This window comes from Protopterus annectens, chromosome 2.part1 (assembly GCF_019279795.1).
Source record: "Protopterus annectens isolate FY-2018-M chromosome 2.part1, PAN1.0, whole genome shotgun sequence".
NCBI lineage: Eukaryota > Metazoa > Chordata > Ceratodontiformes > Protopteridae > Protopterus > Protopterus annectens.
This window is the reverse complement of record NC_056729.1, coordinates 1,488,029,741-1,488,047,774: the sequence shown is the minus strand read 5'-3', so window position 1 is coordinate 1,488,047,774 and position 18,034 is coordinate 1,488,029,741. Positions and strand designations below refer to the sequence as shown.

Below are 18,034 nucleotides of genomic sequence, written 5' to 3'. Positions count from 1 at the left end.
TTAAACAGAACAGAGACTGCCCCTCCCATGGAACAGGCTTCACATCCATGTACGCAGAGTTTGTCTATTACCCAGTTGAAACACAACCTAGATAAGTGGATGGGAAATAGGAAATTTCCACCAGATCTGACACCCATGTCCATTATGGACAGAGGTAGCTTATAAATGCCTGGTCCTCAATGTCCCATTTGGATGCAGGACATCATTAATATTTCTTGAAAACTTGGCTAGGCTTAGAAAGGCCCTCCAGGTTATTAATCTAGTTAACAGTCTATCAATCTAAGGGAAAGTGTATAAGGGTGAAATGATAAGAATGCCAAGGCTTCAGAAGACATTGACTTAAACTGAAAAGCTGCCTGAAGTACAACATAAACATGTTGGTCTGACCTGGAAACTAGATCAAAACAGACAAAAGATATAAACTACCACCATTAAAATATTTTTTTTAGAAAACTAATATCACAAATCAAAAGCATATTCTTGAATCATTTTTTCGATTCTAGCACTAATGAGGAGAAAGAGATCTGGAGGGGGAGCCAGATTGCAGAACATTACAGGTAAGTTAACAGCCTAAGTAAGTATTGGACATGAAGGTGTTTAAAGCCCTGGGGCTTTGCTCCTGTTGTTAATGAGAAGAGACATTTTCACTCCAAATATGCAGCATCAATATCCTGGCCTGCCTGTAGCTACATCACTGACAGGGAAATTAGCTAAACTGTAACTGTGTTTCCTTGCCACTAAACTGGAATAAAACATGAAGAAATCAGATAACTAATGTATTAGTTTTCCCATCAAGGTTATATATTATTACTGTTGTTTTGCTACTTATAAATGTTTCCAGCTGCAGAAACTATGTTGCAATGACATATAAAAGGGATTTTTCCTTACCAAAGCCTCTCCAAACACCTCAATAACCATGCTGGCCTCCCTCAAGGCTTTCTCAGTCAGTGGTTCTGGTTCTCCTGTGATACCACTTCTTGGGGTATCAGAAGGGACTGACTCTTGTGGCTCTGGCTCTAAATAACCAGACATGTTTTCCTGCTGTTTTCGCAATGCTGGCAGTGGTCTTTCATCATACGGCAAAGATTCAATCTGGAGGAAAACAAAAGTAAAATTAGTAACTTAACTGGACCACAAAAATGTTAAGTAAAAGTTATAAAGCAAACTCATGTGACATGTTTTTACTTATTTACTATCTGTTAACTAGGTAAGTGAACTGGGCTACTTAGGTTCATAGGTAGGTACTAGGCTATCGGCCCAAGGGCCTAAGTAAGCCTAGCCAACAAAGCTTGCTTTTTTCAGCCATGACCCAGGCATAGGGAACAGCATACAATGCAAAAACTGAATGAAATAATACTGTTATGATTGCAAAGTAATCAAAATATAATGACAGTAATACATACCCTTCAGAATGTAGATTCAAAGGTATATGATGCTAACAACCTTCAGAGCCTTTATAAGCCTAGCTGTGCAACCCAACCCAAATGTATCATGGGCATTTATTAGGAGGGGTATGTTAGGAGGTTTCTACAGGTTATGTGGAGGGGTTGTTAGTTTGGGCATTATTGTCTGCCTCTGTCTATCAAAGACAGGGGCCAGGCCCAGGGTTAAATTCATACTAGGCTAACTGCTCAGTGGGCCATTTTAAGCCTAGACAATTATCCCACTTTAGAATCAAACCTGCACCTTATGCATGTAAGGTAAACACCTTAACCATTACGCCACCTACCAATAGTAAATACTAGGCAATCAAGCTGCAGACTATTACATGCCTAGCTGCTAACCAGATAGTTACCAAAGGTGAGACTCAAACTTTTTAGTTTGTGTCGCTGAAGTAAACAAATTAGCTATTATGCCAACTCCAACATGTAGACATAATTAAACCAACAGAACGAGAAGAGAACAATACACAAGCATATACATTATATGCAGTAAAGATGCACATATTTTACACAATATGTACACAAATAAATTCAATTAAGTGTAAATTCCACCAGTATGGATATGTATGTTTATTTTTAATATATGATGATCTTGCACTGTATTCTACAGGATTCAAAAAATATTTTCCTAAGAGGAATAACTCTGATCACTACTGGTACCCGTTAAAATATACCAACTAAACCTTGATAAATAATTTAATGTATGCCGTAACAAAACCAATGGAGTTCTACTTAAAATGCCAGCATAAAGGAAGTTCAGATGTGGTTTTAATTAAGCACTTTCATTCTTTATTTTCTAATAAGAACTTCAGAACCAACTCTGTTACACCAAAATTTAGAAAATTGTGTTAGTAAGAACACATAACCGCCAGGAACCAATAAATATTGAAATCTAGTTAATTGCAAAAAGCTCCTTAAAGCAACAATGTATAAAATATATATATGCCACACACACACTGAAACAAATGTATCTATACAAATACACACACACACACACACACACACACACATATAGATATATATATATATATATATATATATACATATATATATATAGTATGTGCAAATAAATAATAGATAAATATGAATAAATCACATCACTGTTGCATTGAAAATCTCTGAGCCAATAAAAAACATTTGATGTTAATAAACTTATTTAAACAAACTGTGGAAGTATGTCTTTGATAAGTGTGGAAGTATGTCTTTGATAAGTGTTTAAATACAAACTTTAACAAGTGTACCCTACTCCAGCTACCTGCCCAGGACTGCCAGCAGCCAATATCACCAGTCCCTATCACCTTTCTAACCTAGACCCTCTTCCATCAGTCTCCTCTCACCATTTTATATACCTTCTCTCTCTTTTAGCTGTAATCTTTCTGCTTTATTTCTACCACATTTACCCCATTCCCACCTGAATAACTGTGGTACATCTCCCTCTGGCCACTAGGTGGCATACTTACTACTATCTGGTTTACTCCCTTTTGTCTTCTTTCCTAACTCCCCCAAATCGTTCTTTTTCTTTTATGACTACCCTCTATACTTTCTCTTCCATTCTGGTCCTGCCTATCACCCCTCTGTTTAACTCCTTTAACCCAAATCTGTACATCACCATAGCTATACTTTAATTATTCTTCACTACACATACACTTAGGCTACTTTTTACAAGGTTACACTACATATACACACAGACCTAGTTCAAACCTACCTGCTGCTTCCACACTTCACTGATTGTTTCTTGTCTGTACCACACAAAAGTAATTTTTTGTGTCTTCCCGCTCCGTTCGCCCTCCGGGCTCACTCCGCTCCCCTCCCTGCCCCCAAATCCCACCCGCCCCTAGCACCTCTACATTTATCCCCCACAAAGACACACCACTCTTACTTCACAACCAATCACAGTGTAGACCCACCCACCCACCCTCTTACTTCACAACCAATCACAGTCTAGACCCATCCAACCCACCTCTACTATCTTCAAATTGTTTCCCTCTAAGACACACCCCTCAATTATCACAATCAATCATATCATACACTTCATCCACACCCCCTTCTATATAGCTGTTTCCTTTCCCACTCCCTGACCAACCTTTCCCTTATTAAATTTCTAACATCCCTGCACAGGCCTTCTTAACATGCCTAATTATACTCAACATCTCCTTTTAATAACTTTCCTAACTACTCTCACCTCTACCTATCTTTTAACCTTCTATGAACTACCCCTACCCCTTACTGTTATAATCCCAAACAGACATACCCAAACATCTCCATCAGCCTTATCTATAAACTATCTCAATACCATCCACAAAACCTCCTTTCTTCAACCTAAATACCACCGCCTTTCTCACATAAAATACCTTATCTACCACCTTAAAAAATTTCCTTACTACTACTGCAAACCCCCTCAACTCTTCAACCCTATAATATCTTGCTCATTAATAGATGGAGATATTCACCCAAACCCTGGTCCAAACCCCTCCCCAATTCCCTCTAAATGCCACCCACTTATTAGAAATGGTACACCATCTACTAAACCCCCCAAATCGCTATCTATTGCCCAACTAAACATACGAAGCATTTGTAATAAAATAGCACAAATTCATGCCCTACTAGAAGTTCAACAATTTGATATTCTCTGTCTAACAGAAACATGGCTTAAACCTATAATTAATGACAATGAGGTTATTCCTCCAGGCTACAACATCCTAAGACAGGACCGCTTAAACAAAAAAGGTGGTGGGGTTGCTATTCTCTATAGAACAGGACTGCAGATTAGTAGAACAAATCATAACCTCTCATTTGACGCTACTATTGAAATAATTATTACAAAACTGCAACTCAACCCACAAAAAACATTAAATATTGTCTGTACCTATCTTCCCCCAGGAAAGAATCCAACCATATTAGAAGACCTTCTAAACTGGCTCTCACTAAATCACCCTCAAGAGACAATACTCTTAGGGATTTTAACATTGACTGGAACTTATGTAAACAGACTAATCCATCCACCCTTATTAACCTGCATGGTTTCTCTCAAATAATCAACTTCCCAACTAGAATAAACAAACTTAATAACAAAGAAAGTATACTTGACTGGATATTAACAAATAGTCCTCAGCAAAAATATACAACAGGAACTCTCCCAGATGACCTCAGTGATCACTCCCTCGCTTACATTATTAGGCAAAAAACCAGCACTACTGTCCCTATCCAAGTCAGATCATTCCGTAGTAAGAAATATTTTGACCTCAACCAGTTTCAAAATGAACTCATGCAAGTTAACTGGTCACCTCTTAAATCTCTCCCAATAGACGAAGCAGTTAGTCACTTTAATAATACTTTTCTCACTATCCTGGAACACCATGCCCCAATGCGCTCTATGCGTGTCAAATCTAAAACAGCCCAATGGCTCTCAAATAACACTAAGAAACTTATCTTAAATAGGAACAAGGTCTGGGCTAAATGGCGAACCACAAAAAGCCTAACTGATAATGTCACTTTTAGACAACAGAGAAATATGACAAAGAAAGCCATCATACAAGATAAAAAGAATTTTTATACTCAGCTTCAGCAATCTTCACCACACCAACCACATAAATTTTGGTCCTCTATCAATAAACTATTATCCCTGGTAAAGTTGCCACACCAAACCCTTCTGGCTCTGACCCCGACTCCCCCTTACAAACAGCTAATGCCTTTAACACTTTCTTCACTTCAGCCATACTAAACCTAGCTAATCAACAAAACCCTGATACCTCCAAACTATTTACACCTAGCTCTACCCCCCCCCATTTCACCTTCAACCCATACCTACCTCTCAAATACTGTCCTTACTTTATAAACTAAAACCTACAACCCCCTCTGCTGACCGATTACCAGCTGAATACCTCCAACTAGGTGCAAATGCCTTAGCATACCCCATCTCTATACTTATTAATAGGACAATAAAAGAAAGTTCAATTCCATCAGTCTGGAAAATCTCTTATATTATCCCTCTTTTTAAAGGAGGTGACTCTACTGAGTATTCTAACTACCGCCCAATAGCACTACTATCTCCACTTGCAAAAATTATGGAGAAGTGTATCCACAAACAGTTACTAAATCACCTACTAGACCACAAACTCCTGGCTAATTGCCAACATGGGTTTCGACCATACCACAGTACTAGTACAGCCTTACTATCCTTCATTGACTCAATTAACAAAAACCGTAACAATAATACTCCTTCAGCATTCTTCGTAGACCTGTCCAAAGCCTTTGACATGGTAAATCACCAGCTTCTTCTCCATCATTTAAAATCTTTCTCTCTAGATAATCTTGCCTTATACTGGTTCACATCTTACCTAGACAACCGCAAACAAGCAGTTCTATGGGACAACCAACTCTCTGATCTTCTCCCCACCACTATAGGAGTCCCTCAGGGCTCTATTTTAGGTCCACTCTTGTTTTCCATTTTCATTAATGAACTTCATCTAGCTACTCCACAAACAACTTGTATTCAATATGCAGATGATACTACCATCATTTGTGCAGCCTCAACACAGTCAGAACTTCACTCTCTCACACAAAAAAAACCTTCTCAACTATAGAACAATGGTTCTCTAATCATTGCCTTCTCCTTAACCCCAAGAAAACCAAACTCTTGCTTTTTTCACCCACCCACTTGTCTACCTCTATCCATTTCACACTAATATCTGATAATGGGACCATTATCTCTCCTGACCAAACAACAAAACTCTTGGGTATCACTATTGACAATCAATTAAAATTTGACAATCATATTAATCTTACAATAAAATCGACCAACAGAAAACTAGGCTCTCTCTATAGAATCAAATCTTTTCTTACTCCTGAAGCCAAAACTACCATAGCCAGAACTCACTTAATCTCAACCCTTTTATATGCTTCCTCCATATACACAAATCTCTCTAAACATAATCTTAGCAAACTTACTTCATCATATAATAATATTGCCAGATTTGCAACTGCCTCTCCATATAGAACTCATCATTGTTTAAATCTCAAAAGCTTGGGTGGCTGGAACTACCACACCTCATACAATACTATCAACTCACTATTGCCCATAATGCCCTACATCACCCTGAAAACACCCCAATACTCTCCACCCTCATAACACCCTATAACAATCAGAGGCATCTACGCTCCACCAACAAAATACTGGTCCAAACATCCCGATCCAAAAACTCAGCAGGTGACTCCACATTTTCCAACTCAGTTGGCAAAATATGGAACAAGTTACCACAGGAACTTACATCCCTAACATCACTCTCCCAATTTCAAACTAAACTAAAATCCTTCCTAAATAACCATTGGCTATGCTCTTGTCATAACCCAGGTTAGCTCTCTTTTTTTCCATCATTATCTGACTCCTTAACAACCATTTTCTTTCTTCTCTTCTACATACTCTGAGTATTTAATATTCTTTATCCTTTCTTTCTCTTTACCATCCTATGTTTTTGATTTTACTCAAAAGTTAATACAACCTGTTTCAAAGTTATTGCATATGTTTTTTTTCTCTCTACTTTTGTATATTGATGTATATCTTGACATTGTTTAGTAGTATGTAGTGGAGCTTTTCTCCCCGGGCCTCCACTGAAAATGGACATATATCCAGTTGGACTAGCCCGGTAAACAAATGTAAAATAAAATAAAAATAAAATAAACCTGGTTTCTTGTCGGCAAGCAACCTGATCTGCTACTATGTTTCATGGAATTCCAGTAAAACACTGTATTTCCCCAAAAGTTATTAAAATTGACTGCATCTAATAAAAAATCCTGAAGTCCTGGCAATTTAAAGAATCTTTACCTAATGAAATGCTTAAATCTTTATTTTTAATAGCCAAGGTGTTTTCATAAATACTTTTTGATAGTTTTCGAATAGTTTTCCCAACGCAATACCCTTGGCATGTCTCACAAGTAGCTAAATAAACAACACCTTGGGAGTTACAATCAAACTTGCCTTTAGTCCAGACAGTCTTGACTTGTTGTTGTGTCTTTCGGCTTTTCCCGGTTAGGGGTCACCACAGCGGAACTCCGGTCCGCTAATGAGTGGCAGTAGAGTTTTATGTGCTGGCTTGCCAGGCCTAATGCACAATCTTCAATGAAGGAACACCCATTCACGCATGTCGCCACACAGAAGACGCTCTAACTGAGAATCGAACGGGCAACGTCTAACTGTGAGGCGACAATGCTACCGACAGTCTTGACTAACGCTTGTAAAAAATACTAGATGTATTGCTAATAAGTCTACAATATTTACATTTTCGCCATTTCCAGGGTTACCTCTTGTTTTCATGAATGTGGAAACAGATTTCTCCAAAATACATTTTAATTGTTACTTCTCATATAAGTAAATAATGGACAATCTCTTACAACCTTGGCCAAATCCTTACTGCCAAGGAATGATTTTCCAATTTTCTTTCAGTGTATTTTTAATGAGAACCACGTGAGAATGCCCCACCATAACAAACTTTGGGGAAATTATTTGATCTAACCTCTTTGTGCCTTTGGAAATCACTATCATGTAGTTGTTTAAAACAGGTTTCACCTTATCTTGTCTCAATAAGTACACTTCTTGAATAATGTTAGATAACAAATGTATGTCATAATGTCTCTTGAGAAAGAGTTGTTTCAAAAATTCAACTTACTCAAAAAATGTTTCTTCATTGCAAGTGAGCCTGCTTAACCTAATATATTGGCCTCTGATGACCACCTTCTTTATATGAAAAGGTTGCTGACTGCTTCTGTGCAAGTAATTATTTACAAGTGTACCCTTTCTAAAAATCCTGCTCACAAATTTCTCACTGTCATCCTCTAAGGAAATAAAAACGTCTAAAAAGTAGATCTTTTTCAGAAGTCAATAATGGTAAACTTTAAAAAACTAGTAATGCCATTAACATATTTAAACAACTGATAAAATTCTTCTGTGCCTTTCAAAGAATAATGAAATCATCAATAAATCTTTTATAAATTACAACTTTGGCAAACAATTGGTGGGTTTTAAAATTAACCTGTTCCCGCCATGCCATTACCAGATTTGTAAACAGTTGAGGCACTCTTGCTCCCACTGCAACTCCAGTTTTTTGTTTGAAATGTTTCCCCTTGAAAAACAAAACAGTATTATCTAGTACAACCTCAAGTAGTATACACATAGTACTGATAAGACTATTGTCAAACTCAATGAATTTTGTTAGATAGTCACTGACACAATCTATCTCAGTTTCTTGATGGATGCTTGTGTATAAACAAACAACATCCAAAGAAACAAAAAAGCACCCATTGTCTCTCTCTTTTACATCATTTAAGAATTCCAAAAGGTGCTATGAGTTTCTCAAATAAAATTCTGAATTTTGTACTACTGGGTTTATAAAACAGTCTAAATAGACTGAAATCTTTTCCGTCTTGTAAAAATCAGCTGCAACCCCGGGTCTGAATGGTGGGTTTACCCTCTTCCCTGCTCTTGTGAACCTTAGGTATACCAAATAATCTGGCCATTTTAGGATGATCCACTTCAAAAAAAAAAAAGAGATATATATATATATATATATATATATATATATATATATATATATATATATATATATATATATACACATATATATGGATATGGCTCTACTTCATATGGTCGACATTTCAAAATGTCGAAGACCATATGTCCGAGACCATATGATCGACATTCAAAATGTCGACCATTGACTAAAAAAAAAACAACAAAAACTTACCTTCATGCTGCTTGCAGGGGGGCTATGCCACCCACCCTCCCGGAACTTAAATATACCAAGTCCGAGATTGCACTACAGTGCAGAAGATGTAAATCTTTCCATTCCGCACTGTATGGAGATGCCAGTTCTACATGGCCGAAATTTCAAATGTCGCTCACATGGTCTCGGCCATATGGTCTTCGACATTCTGAAATGTCAGCCATGTGAAGGGGACCCATATATGTACATGTATACATATATATATATATATATATATATATATATATATATATATATATGGTTTCACTTCATAAACTCGAGTTACTGAAATCCCGAATTTCAGTAACCCGAGACTATAAAGTCGAACCATTCACAACGAAACCCACAATCCCAAATCACACAATCACGAACATACATACACCATATAAAACAAACACCATTCCTCCCACAGCACACAAACCACACAATCCTACACTACATATAAGCAGGGAGCAAGACCCCCCTGCATCCCCCACTCCCCCTACTTATATATACCAACTCCGAGGTAGCACATAACATGACAAAAAAAAAAATTCACACCACACCATCCTCCACTCGTTCACACACAAATACACATCACACACACACAAACACCAACAAATCTAACACTCACACTTGCACCTCCTTACCCTTACCCACACATACAATGCACAAAAACACACACAAACACTCATTCACCTGCAATATCAGGCACCATGACACTACATGTGACGTACAGGAAATACATAAGCGCAGATTCGAAATATTCAAATTCGTTCTTATGCACTTCCGGCATTCTGATTTTCGCCTTCATGGTTTCGGGTTACTGAAATTTGGGATTTCAATAACTCAAGCTTATGAAACGATATATATATATATATATATATATATATATATATATATATATATATATATGTGTGTGTGTGTAAAACTCATGATTAATACTGCCTTGACGCAACAAATCAAACAGAATAGAGTCAATGTCAGAAAACGTCTTGTTAATCTTGTATACTGTTACCTTCTCAAAACAACCTTGATCAATAAGGAGATCTCCAAACATGCTCGCCATCCCACAAAAAAAAAAAAGGAAAAACACAAAACATCAAACCACGGCATAGAACACAGTTAAACAAAAACAAAACCAATGGAGTTATACTTAAAATGCCACCATAAAGGAAGCTCAGATGTGGTTTTAATTAAGTACTTTCATTCCTTATTTTCCAAAAAGAACTTCTTCAGAATTAAAACCAACTCTTGTTACACCGAAATTTGAAAATGGTGTTAGTAAAAATCCATGACCACCAGGAACCAATAAACACTGAAATATGGGTAATTGCAAAAAAACTCCTTAAAGCACAGCAATGTATAAAAGATGCACATGCACACACACACACACACACACACACACACATGTATCTATAGGAATATATATATATATATATATATATATATATATATATATATCAATGGTACGTATAAATAAATAAAATATAAATATGAATAAAATCTCTGAGACAATTAAAATACGTGGTTATTGCAGTTAGTCGTAATTGTTTTTTTCAAGCTCAGCAAACAGAGAGAATTGCTGCCAGCTGTACTTAGACCAGTAGTTGCTATTTTCTGAAACGGCGGCTAGTTGTCTGTTTTTCCATTAATATGAACAGTTCATAATGCATTATTTGCTAGCAATTTGCAAGCACTAAGATACTATCATTAACTATTTGTTAAATCCAGTTTGTCCTTTTAAACATTTATCACCTAACTGTTCACCATATTTGTCTTGAGAAGGATAAGTACAACTGTTAAGTCTACTATCTTTAATATCTACTCAGACCCTATAATAGTTTTTTGGCTACCCCTCAGTATATCTGTATAACAGTTTTGACTTCTCACCCTCATTTCCCAGTAATTTTTAATGCTAATTGTGTCTCTTTTTCCCTTACAGTTAATATACACTGTTACTTGCGGATTTCACCTTTGATATCACCCCAGCCCTTACTGCCTAATGGAACCACATAATCAACAGCTGAACCCAAATGAAAGGAAAAAACCTCAGCAATAATGTATGTCCTACTCTCATGTCCTTCTTCATTTTAATATACCAACGACATTGGAGTAGTCCGTGTATCTAATTTGTGGCTTGCACACTTGACAGACTCTATAGTTTAAGTCCCCTTTTCCTCCTATACTCTAATTAGTATCTCTTATCATTATTTTATCAATCTGACGGGGATAAGGCCTAAAAACAGCATTATGCAGAAACTATCTGTACTTAATGCTTTTGACCACTGACCTGCTCTGCTTGTAGCTGATTGTTTTTGTTTGCTTCAGCTGCTCAGATTGCTTTGTGATTCTATCTGCTACGTTTGCCCTCGATGCGCTCGGGCTCACTCTGCTCCCCTACCCTACCCCCATTCCCACCCACCCCTTCTTTCATTACATTTATACATCCTCTAGCCACTCCAACTAATTAAACTCCACCAATAACATAACCAGACACATTACTGAATATCACCTCACCTAATCTTACTTCAGCCCTTATCTCTACCACTACTCTCCATAACCTAACACTTTTTCCTCTCCTTTTTATCCACTGTGATTTCTTATTCCTGCTACTCCAATCTACATACATACATACCACATTATCTATACCTCCCCCTACTTCTGCAACCCAGTCCTTACCATCTCACATCACTACAGTCAGCTACTCCAATAACTCACCCTCTTTACTAGTACCACCCTTAATACCATTAAGCTAAAATTATCCTTCTCCAGTAGCAAACTTAAAGTACTCCTTTCACATCTCAATAAACCATTCTCAAAACACCGTCACCCAAATACTATTCTCCACATTATCCTTATCATAGCACAATGCGGTGATATTTATCCCAATCCTGGCCCACAAAGTCTATTGTTCTCCTCCCCAAACCCAAAGAACCAATACCTTTATCTAATAACAATAAATACCCGCAGTTTATGTAACAAAATCACTGAATTTCATGGCTGGCTAACTACTCACTACCATGATATTGTATCAGTAATTGAGACATGGCTTAAGCATCATCTTGCTGACATTGACATTTTTACACCAGAGTATAACATCCATTGCTCTGACAGACTCCATAAAAAGGGCAGTGGCATAGCATTAATTTATAAAAACTCTTTAACAATTACAACCTACCCCAAATCTATCCCCTCCTTTAGTAAACTTGAACTCCTACTAACATCCCTTCACATCAACAATAAACAGCTATGTATTTCTGTACTATACCCCCCCCCCAGGTTATAACATTCCCACTCTTGAGGATTTCTTATCCTGAATAAACCACAATATCTCACAAGAAACCATTGCTATGGGTGACACCAACATCAATTGGCAAAACCTAACCTCTAATTCTCCAGTCATCAGTATAACCCTACACAGCTTCACACAATGTATTACAGCTCCCACACATGGCCTCTCCATACCCTCTTGAGTCTACTTTAGACTGGATACTAGTATCTCACCCACATAACTATTCAAACTCAGGTAACATACCTAACATGTTAAGAGATCACCTTCCGGCATATACCTACAGAATTTGTTCCCAAATAGCCAAAACACAACTTCTACAAAACCTCTAGCAACCTCACCAACTTTGATCAGACCACCTTCATAAATATACTGAAATCACAAAACTGGGCCCTACTAAAAACTCTCCCAATAGATGATGCCGTAAATTATTTTAACAATCTCTTTCTTGAATCCCTTAATAGCTTATCCCCTAGAACTAAACTTAACCATGCTCCTTGGCTAACAAAACAAACAAAACACCTCCTTCAAAGAGATCGGGCATGGAACAAATGGCAAAAAAAATAAGTCACAACAAAATGAGACCAATTACAAGCAACTTAGAAATAGAGCCAAGAAACTAGTTATACAATACAAAAAAAATACTTTTTCGCCAGACTAATTGCTTTCAAAAATAACTCCAAAAAGTTCTAGAAATCTGTCTCATCTATACTTAACCCCAGCTCTTTGCAAAATCCACCTCCCTCACCTGGCATGAATCCACAACAAATTGCCCACAACTTCAACACTCATTTTATTACTTTCATTCAAAAACTAATCAAAGATTCACCAAATAAACTTACAGGACACAACTATCTCCTTACCTGATAGCACCACCGTTACCACTTCACATTCTTCTAGCAATAATCATACACCACCTTCCTTCATAACTTAACCAGTACCTACCTCTCTTATATTTAAACTCCTAACCAAAATAAAACCCTGCTCTCTTTCAGCTGATAACCTACCTTCTGAATATCTACAACTTGCAGCAGAAGCAATAGCACATCCAGTTAGCATCTTAATAAACTGCTCCAGTTAGCATCTTAATAAACTGCTCCATTTCTAAATGCTATGTCCCCCTGCTGTGGAAAAAATATATTATAACTCCATTACATAAGGATGGAAATTCACATGACCTCTCAAACTAAAGGCCTATCACTATACTCTCTTCATCAAAAAATTTAGAAAAATGCATTCAGACAACTTCTGACATATTTCTCTGAAAAATCTACTCACCCCCACCCAACTTGGCTTTCATCCTAGTCACAGCACTATTACAGCCCTTCTCTCTTACACAGATACTGTAAATAAAGCTGTTGAGGATGGCCTCTTCACTTCTGTCATCCTATTGGATTTATCAAAGGCTTTTGATACAGTATCACATACCAAATTGCTCAACCAACTAGCAAACCTTGGTTGCTCTACCAGTTCTCCTACCTGGTTCTCCTCCTACCCAAGTAATAGGGAACAATCTGTTAAATGGCAAACTGAACAATCAGAATACCAGGTAAACAATATAGGAGTCCAACAAGGATCCATTCTAGGGCCCTACTTTTTAATGTATTCATTAATGAGTGCCACAAAGTTGACAAACAAAGTAGACTCATTCAATATGCAGATGATTCTACTATTATATCCACAGTTAAGAACCTCTCAGATCTCCATACTGTCACACAAAATGTTTTCACAACAATAGAAACCTGGCTCAACAATGCACAACTAATGCTACCCCCCCCCCCCAAAAAAAAAAAAAAAAAAACTCTTACTTTTCTCAATAAAATCTCTAGCTGCTGATTTCAAAATCCTTTCACTAGATAAAATAGAAATCGAAATTGTAAAGTCGGCTAAATTACTAGGAATCACAGCTGACAAACTTACCTTTGAACTACATATTCTTAACACAATAAAGAAAACACATATTAAACTAGGCAAACTGTACCATCATAAACTGTACCTAGACACCCACACCAAAACAAAACTGGTGAGTACCAGTACCTTACTTATCCCCTCTCTTCTATATGGAAGTGTCATTTTCACCAACCTTCACTCATCAATCAGTAACAAACTCCAGTCCTGCTATTACAAAATAGCCAAATTTGCCTCAGGCAAGCCTAACTGCACTCATCACTGCCAAGCAATCTCAGAACTGAACTGGCTTCAATTCTACCACTACCTCTGTTATACCCAATTGACTCTACCCCACAAATTAGTCTATAAACTTGAAAGCTGTGCAGCTCTCTGCTCCATCCTTCATACTTACATTCCAACCCAAAATCTTAGATCCTCCAGCAAACAGCTACTAAATGTTACCAAACCCAATAAAAGAGCAGGACAAAGTCTTTATTCTCATAGTATTGCTAAACTATGGAAATTCTTATCTCCCTATATAACTCAAATTAACTGTACTAAAACCTTTAAATCAGCATTAAAAAAACATTACCTCAAGAATCCCACTTGTTCCTGCACTATAGGTTCATAGGTTCATAGTTTAGTACTAGGCTAACTGCCCTTGTGGGCCATTTTAAGCCTAGCTAATTGCCCCAGGTGAGAATCAAACCCCACACCTTGTGTCTGTAAGATAAATACCTTAACCATTATGCCAACCTCCCCCCTTAACCATTATGCCAACCTCCCCCCTACAAACATCAAACCTCCTTAAACCTCTTCCCTAAATTGTGTTATGTAATCAGTGTATGTAGACAATGTATGTAATGTATGTGTAGAATGTAGAGTCTTTATTAAATCATCGAATGCTTAGAAAAGTGAACGATAATTTATCGACCCCATGTAAGCGAAAGCTTACAAACTCAAACTCTTAGAGCAGCGATTTTTTTCCAAGCTAAAAAAATCGCTGTTCCAAACAATCAAACAAAAAAAAACCACTTAAAACATAACATAAAGTGGGGGGCTTTGCTCCCCCACACCCCACCTCCCACTCTGAGATCGCACTACAGTGACGAAAATGGCAAAGTAACGGACACGGCCAAGCAATTTCTTTCTCGGAAAAAGAATTTGCTTATATGCCGCTTCGTCATTTGCGTTTTCGTCTTTTCAGGTTCAACCAAGATGCATTCGAAAGAATGCATCTTTGGTCATCTAATAGGAACCCAGAATGTATTAGTGCAGGGGTTCCCAAAGTGTGCACCAAAGTGCCCTGGGGAGCCACGGCTTCCTCACAGGGGCACTGTGAACTAATACCCCTCATTTACTATTTTTTTCTTTTGTTTTTTTTTTTTTGTTTTTTTTTGCGCTGTTTGAGCTGACATCATCAAGTGCGCAATGATGTCAGCTCTGTCAGTGTTACCAGCCTATCGGAATTGAGCAAGGAGCGCATGCATTTTCAACTGGGTATGGCTGCTCAAATGCGAGTGGGAACGGCAATGAATGGATTATGTTTGGGGAACAAGAATTGGACCTGTGGCGGGTACGGCCAAAAAGAATGAAGACTCCATGCAGGTAAGGAAACTTTCAGAGAAGTGTGTGTGTGTGTGTGTGTGTGTGTGTGTGTGTGTGTGTGTGTGTGTGTGTGTGTGTGTGTGTGTGCATGTGCTTATATCCGAGTCTGTGTGTATAAACACATTTGTGTCACTTCGATCTCTGCTTGCATTGCCCATAGTTTATTTCTGCATTAACGTGACTAATGTCTTGCACACCTCTTCTGATGGGATATCATGCTAGTTAGTTCATTTCATTGAATGCATAATACATCTTCATTCTGGGACACATACCTCTTTATACATCAGACAGATAATGGTTACAGACTTGAAGTTATAGCCTTCTTGAAATTTTAGTGATGTTGCAGCTGGTATCCTTCAGGCTTGGAATGTTATAGCTCTGCACCCCAAAATGTCATGCACATTCATAGATGGCACCCTTACTAACTGTTTGATGTGCTTAAGATGGAATGAGCAATCTTGGAACATAAACAGTTTGTTTTTTTCTTTGTTGAGATCATATAAGACTAGTACCATGCACACAGAGTATCAGTTTTACTCTGGCTACAAAGTTGTTTTGGCTGGTTATTTACAACTTTACATAGCTTCCATGTGGTAATACCGAATGGTATGCATTTATTTATCATCTGTTAACCAGGTGATTGGGCTAGTTTATGGAACCTTTCCAATGGAAAATGATGTACACAGATAAACCAGTAGTTTTCCAGCAGGTTTTTGAGCAGTAACTGGTGTGCCCACCCAAAACAAAAACAGACTTGAAAAGGACATGTTAACTTCATGTAGTCAGTGACCAGAAGATAGGACTGAACCCAAGACACTGGAGCTGTAAAGTACTGATTTTACCACTCTGTTATGTTTTAGTAGCTTTCATTAACCTATAATAAACCACTGCTATGAGTCAAAGGATCTTTTAAAGCTTTTACCATGCTGACACACCTAGTTTGCCAAGAAAGTATAAGGTGTTACACTCTAAGGCCCACTGGGTACATTATATTTATCAATTTTTCATTTTTGTTTACTGCCTAGCTTGATCTCATAAAATATCATCCTTAAAATCTGTGTTTGACTAATGTCTTCTGATTCTCATGTGCTGAAGAAGATACATCATTTACTACTGTGTGAATTTTAATTCCCCTGTCAGGATAGTGTTCCAGTCCTTAAGCTTACATTTACCCACAGCATTTCATCATGCAAATCAGGCAAAGATGCATTAAGGAGGCAATAACTCCAACCTGTTAAGGTGAAAGGTTGGGTAGTGAAATCCCTGGCATACAATTTTTTTTGACACTCCCTTGCTACATTGACTAAGCATATTGCCTAACTTCACTATCCCCGTTTGCCTTTTCATGGTGGATACTGAAGACCAGGTGTTTGTTTTCTTACAATTACACAGTAATATCTTGAATTTCTTCATGAAATGTAGAATGTGGGTCATGTACCTAAAACACCATGCCTTTTGACTACTAATGTGTTAAAGAGAATTACAGAGATTTGTGTTCTATAGTTAGCAATCTGATATTTCCTGTGCATAAACCTTCAGGTTAAGCCAAATGTCATCACAACTATCTTGTTTTTTTTTTCTTTTTACAGTTTGGCACCACAGTAACTGTATTCTAATGTTACTGTACCAGGTGTAACATGAAGTCACAAAATGTAGAAACAACAGATGAAAGGTTATTATGCAGAGTAGTGAAACAGGCACGTATGATGCAGTATGTGTGAAACAAAGCATATAAAGGATCATAAGCTGATTTCACTGAGCCTGGACATGAATTTATGTACTGAAATGCTGTGCCATTGTTTAAGCAAGCACTTTCATTTTGAGCAGGACATGAGTAAATTCCTTTCATAATTATGGAAACTATTATAAAATAATAGCATTTCTAAAGCTCTGGTTTAGTTTCTATCAAGCTATATGGTATTTTTTAAATATTTCTGTAGTGGTGATTCCTGACAGACATGGCCTATAATTTCAGACACTTGTCCTGTTCAAATAACCATGGGAAAGCTGCCTAATGAAGAGTTTTTCATGTTAATCCAAGTATTGTTCCAAGGAGGTCTGCTGTATTT

The 18,034-nt window shown here is 37.4% G+C and overlaps 1 protein-coding gene across 1 annotated transcript in view; it reads right to left on the bottom strand.

Moving 5' to 3' along the window:
* The window catches only part of CEP104 (centrosomal protein 104), a 2,320,447-nt gene that overhangs the window by 1,474,974 nt on the left and 827,439 nt on the right, over positions 1-18,034 (bottom strand). Inside the window, 1 exon segment of the mRNA XM_044062948.1 lies at positions 889-1,092. Coding sequence (XP_043918883.1) covers positions 889-1,092 — 204 coding nt within the window.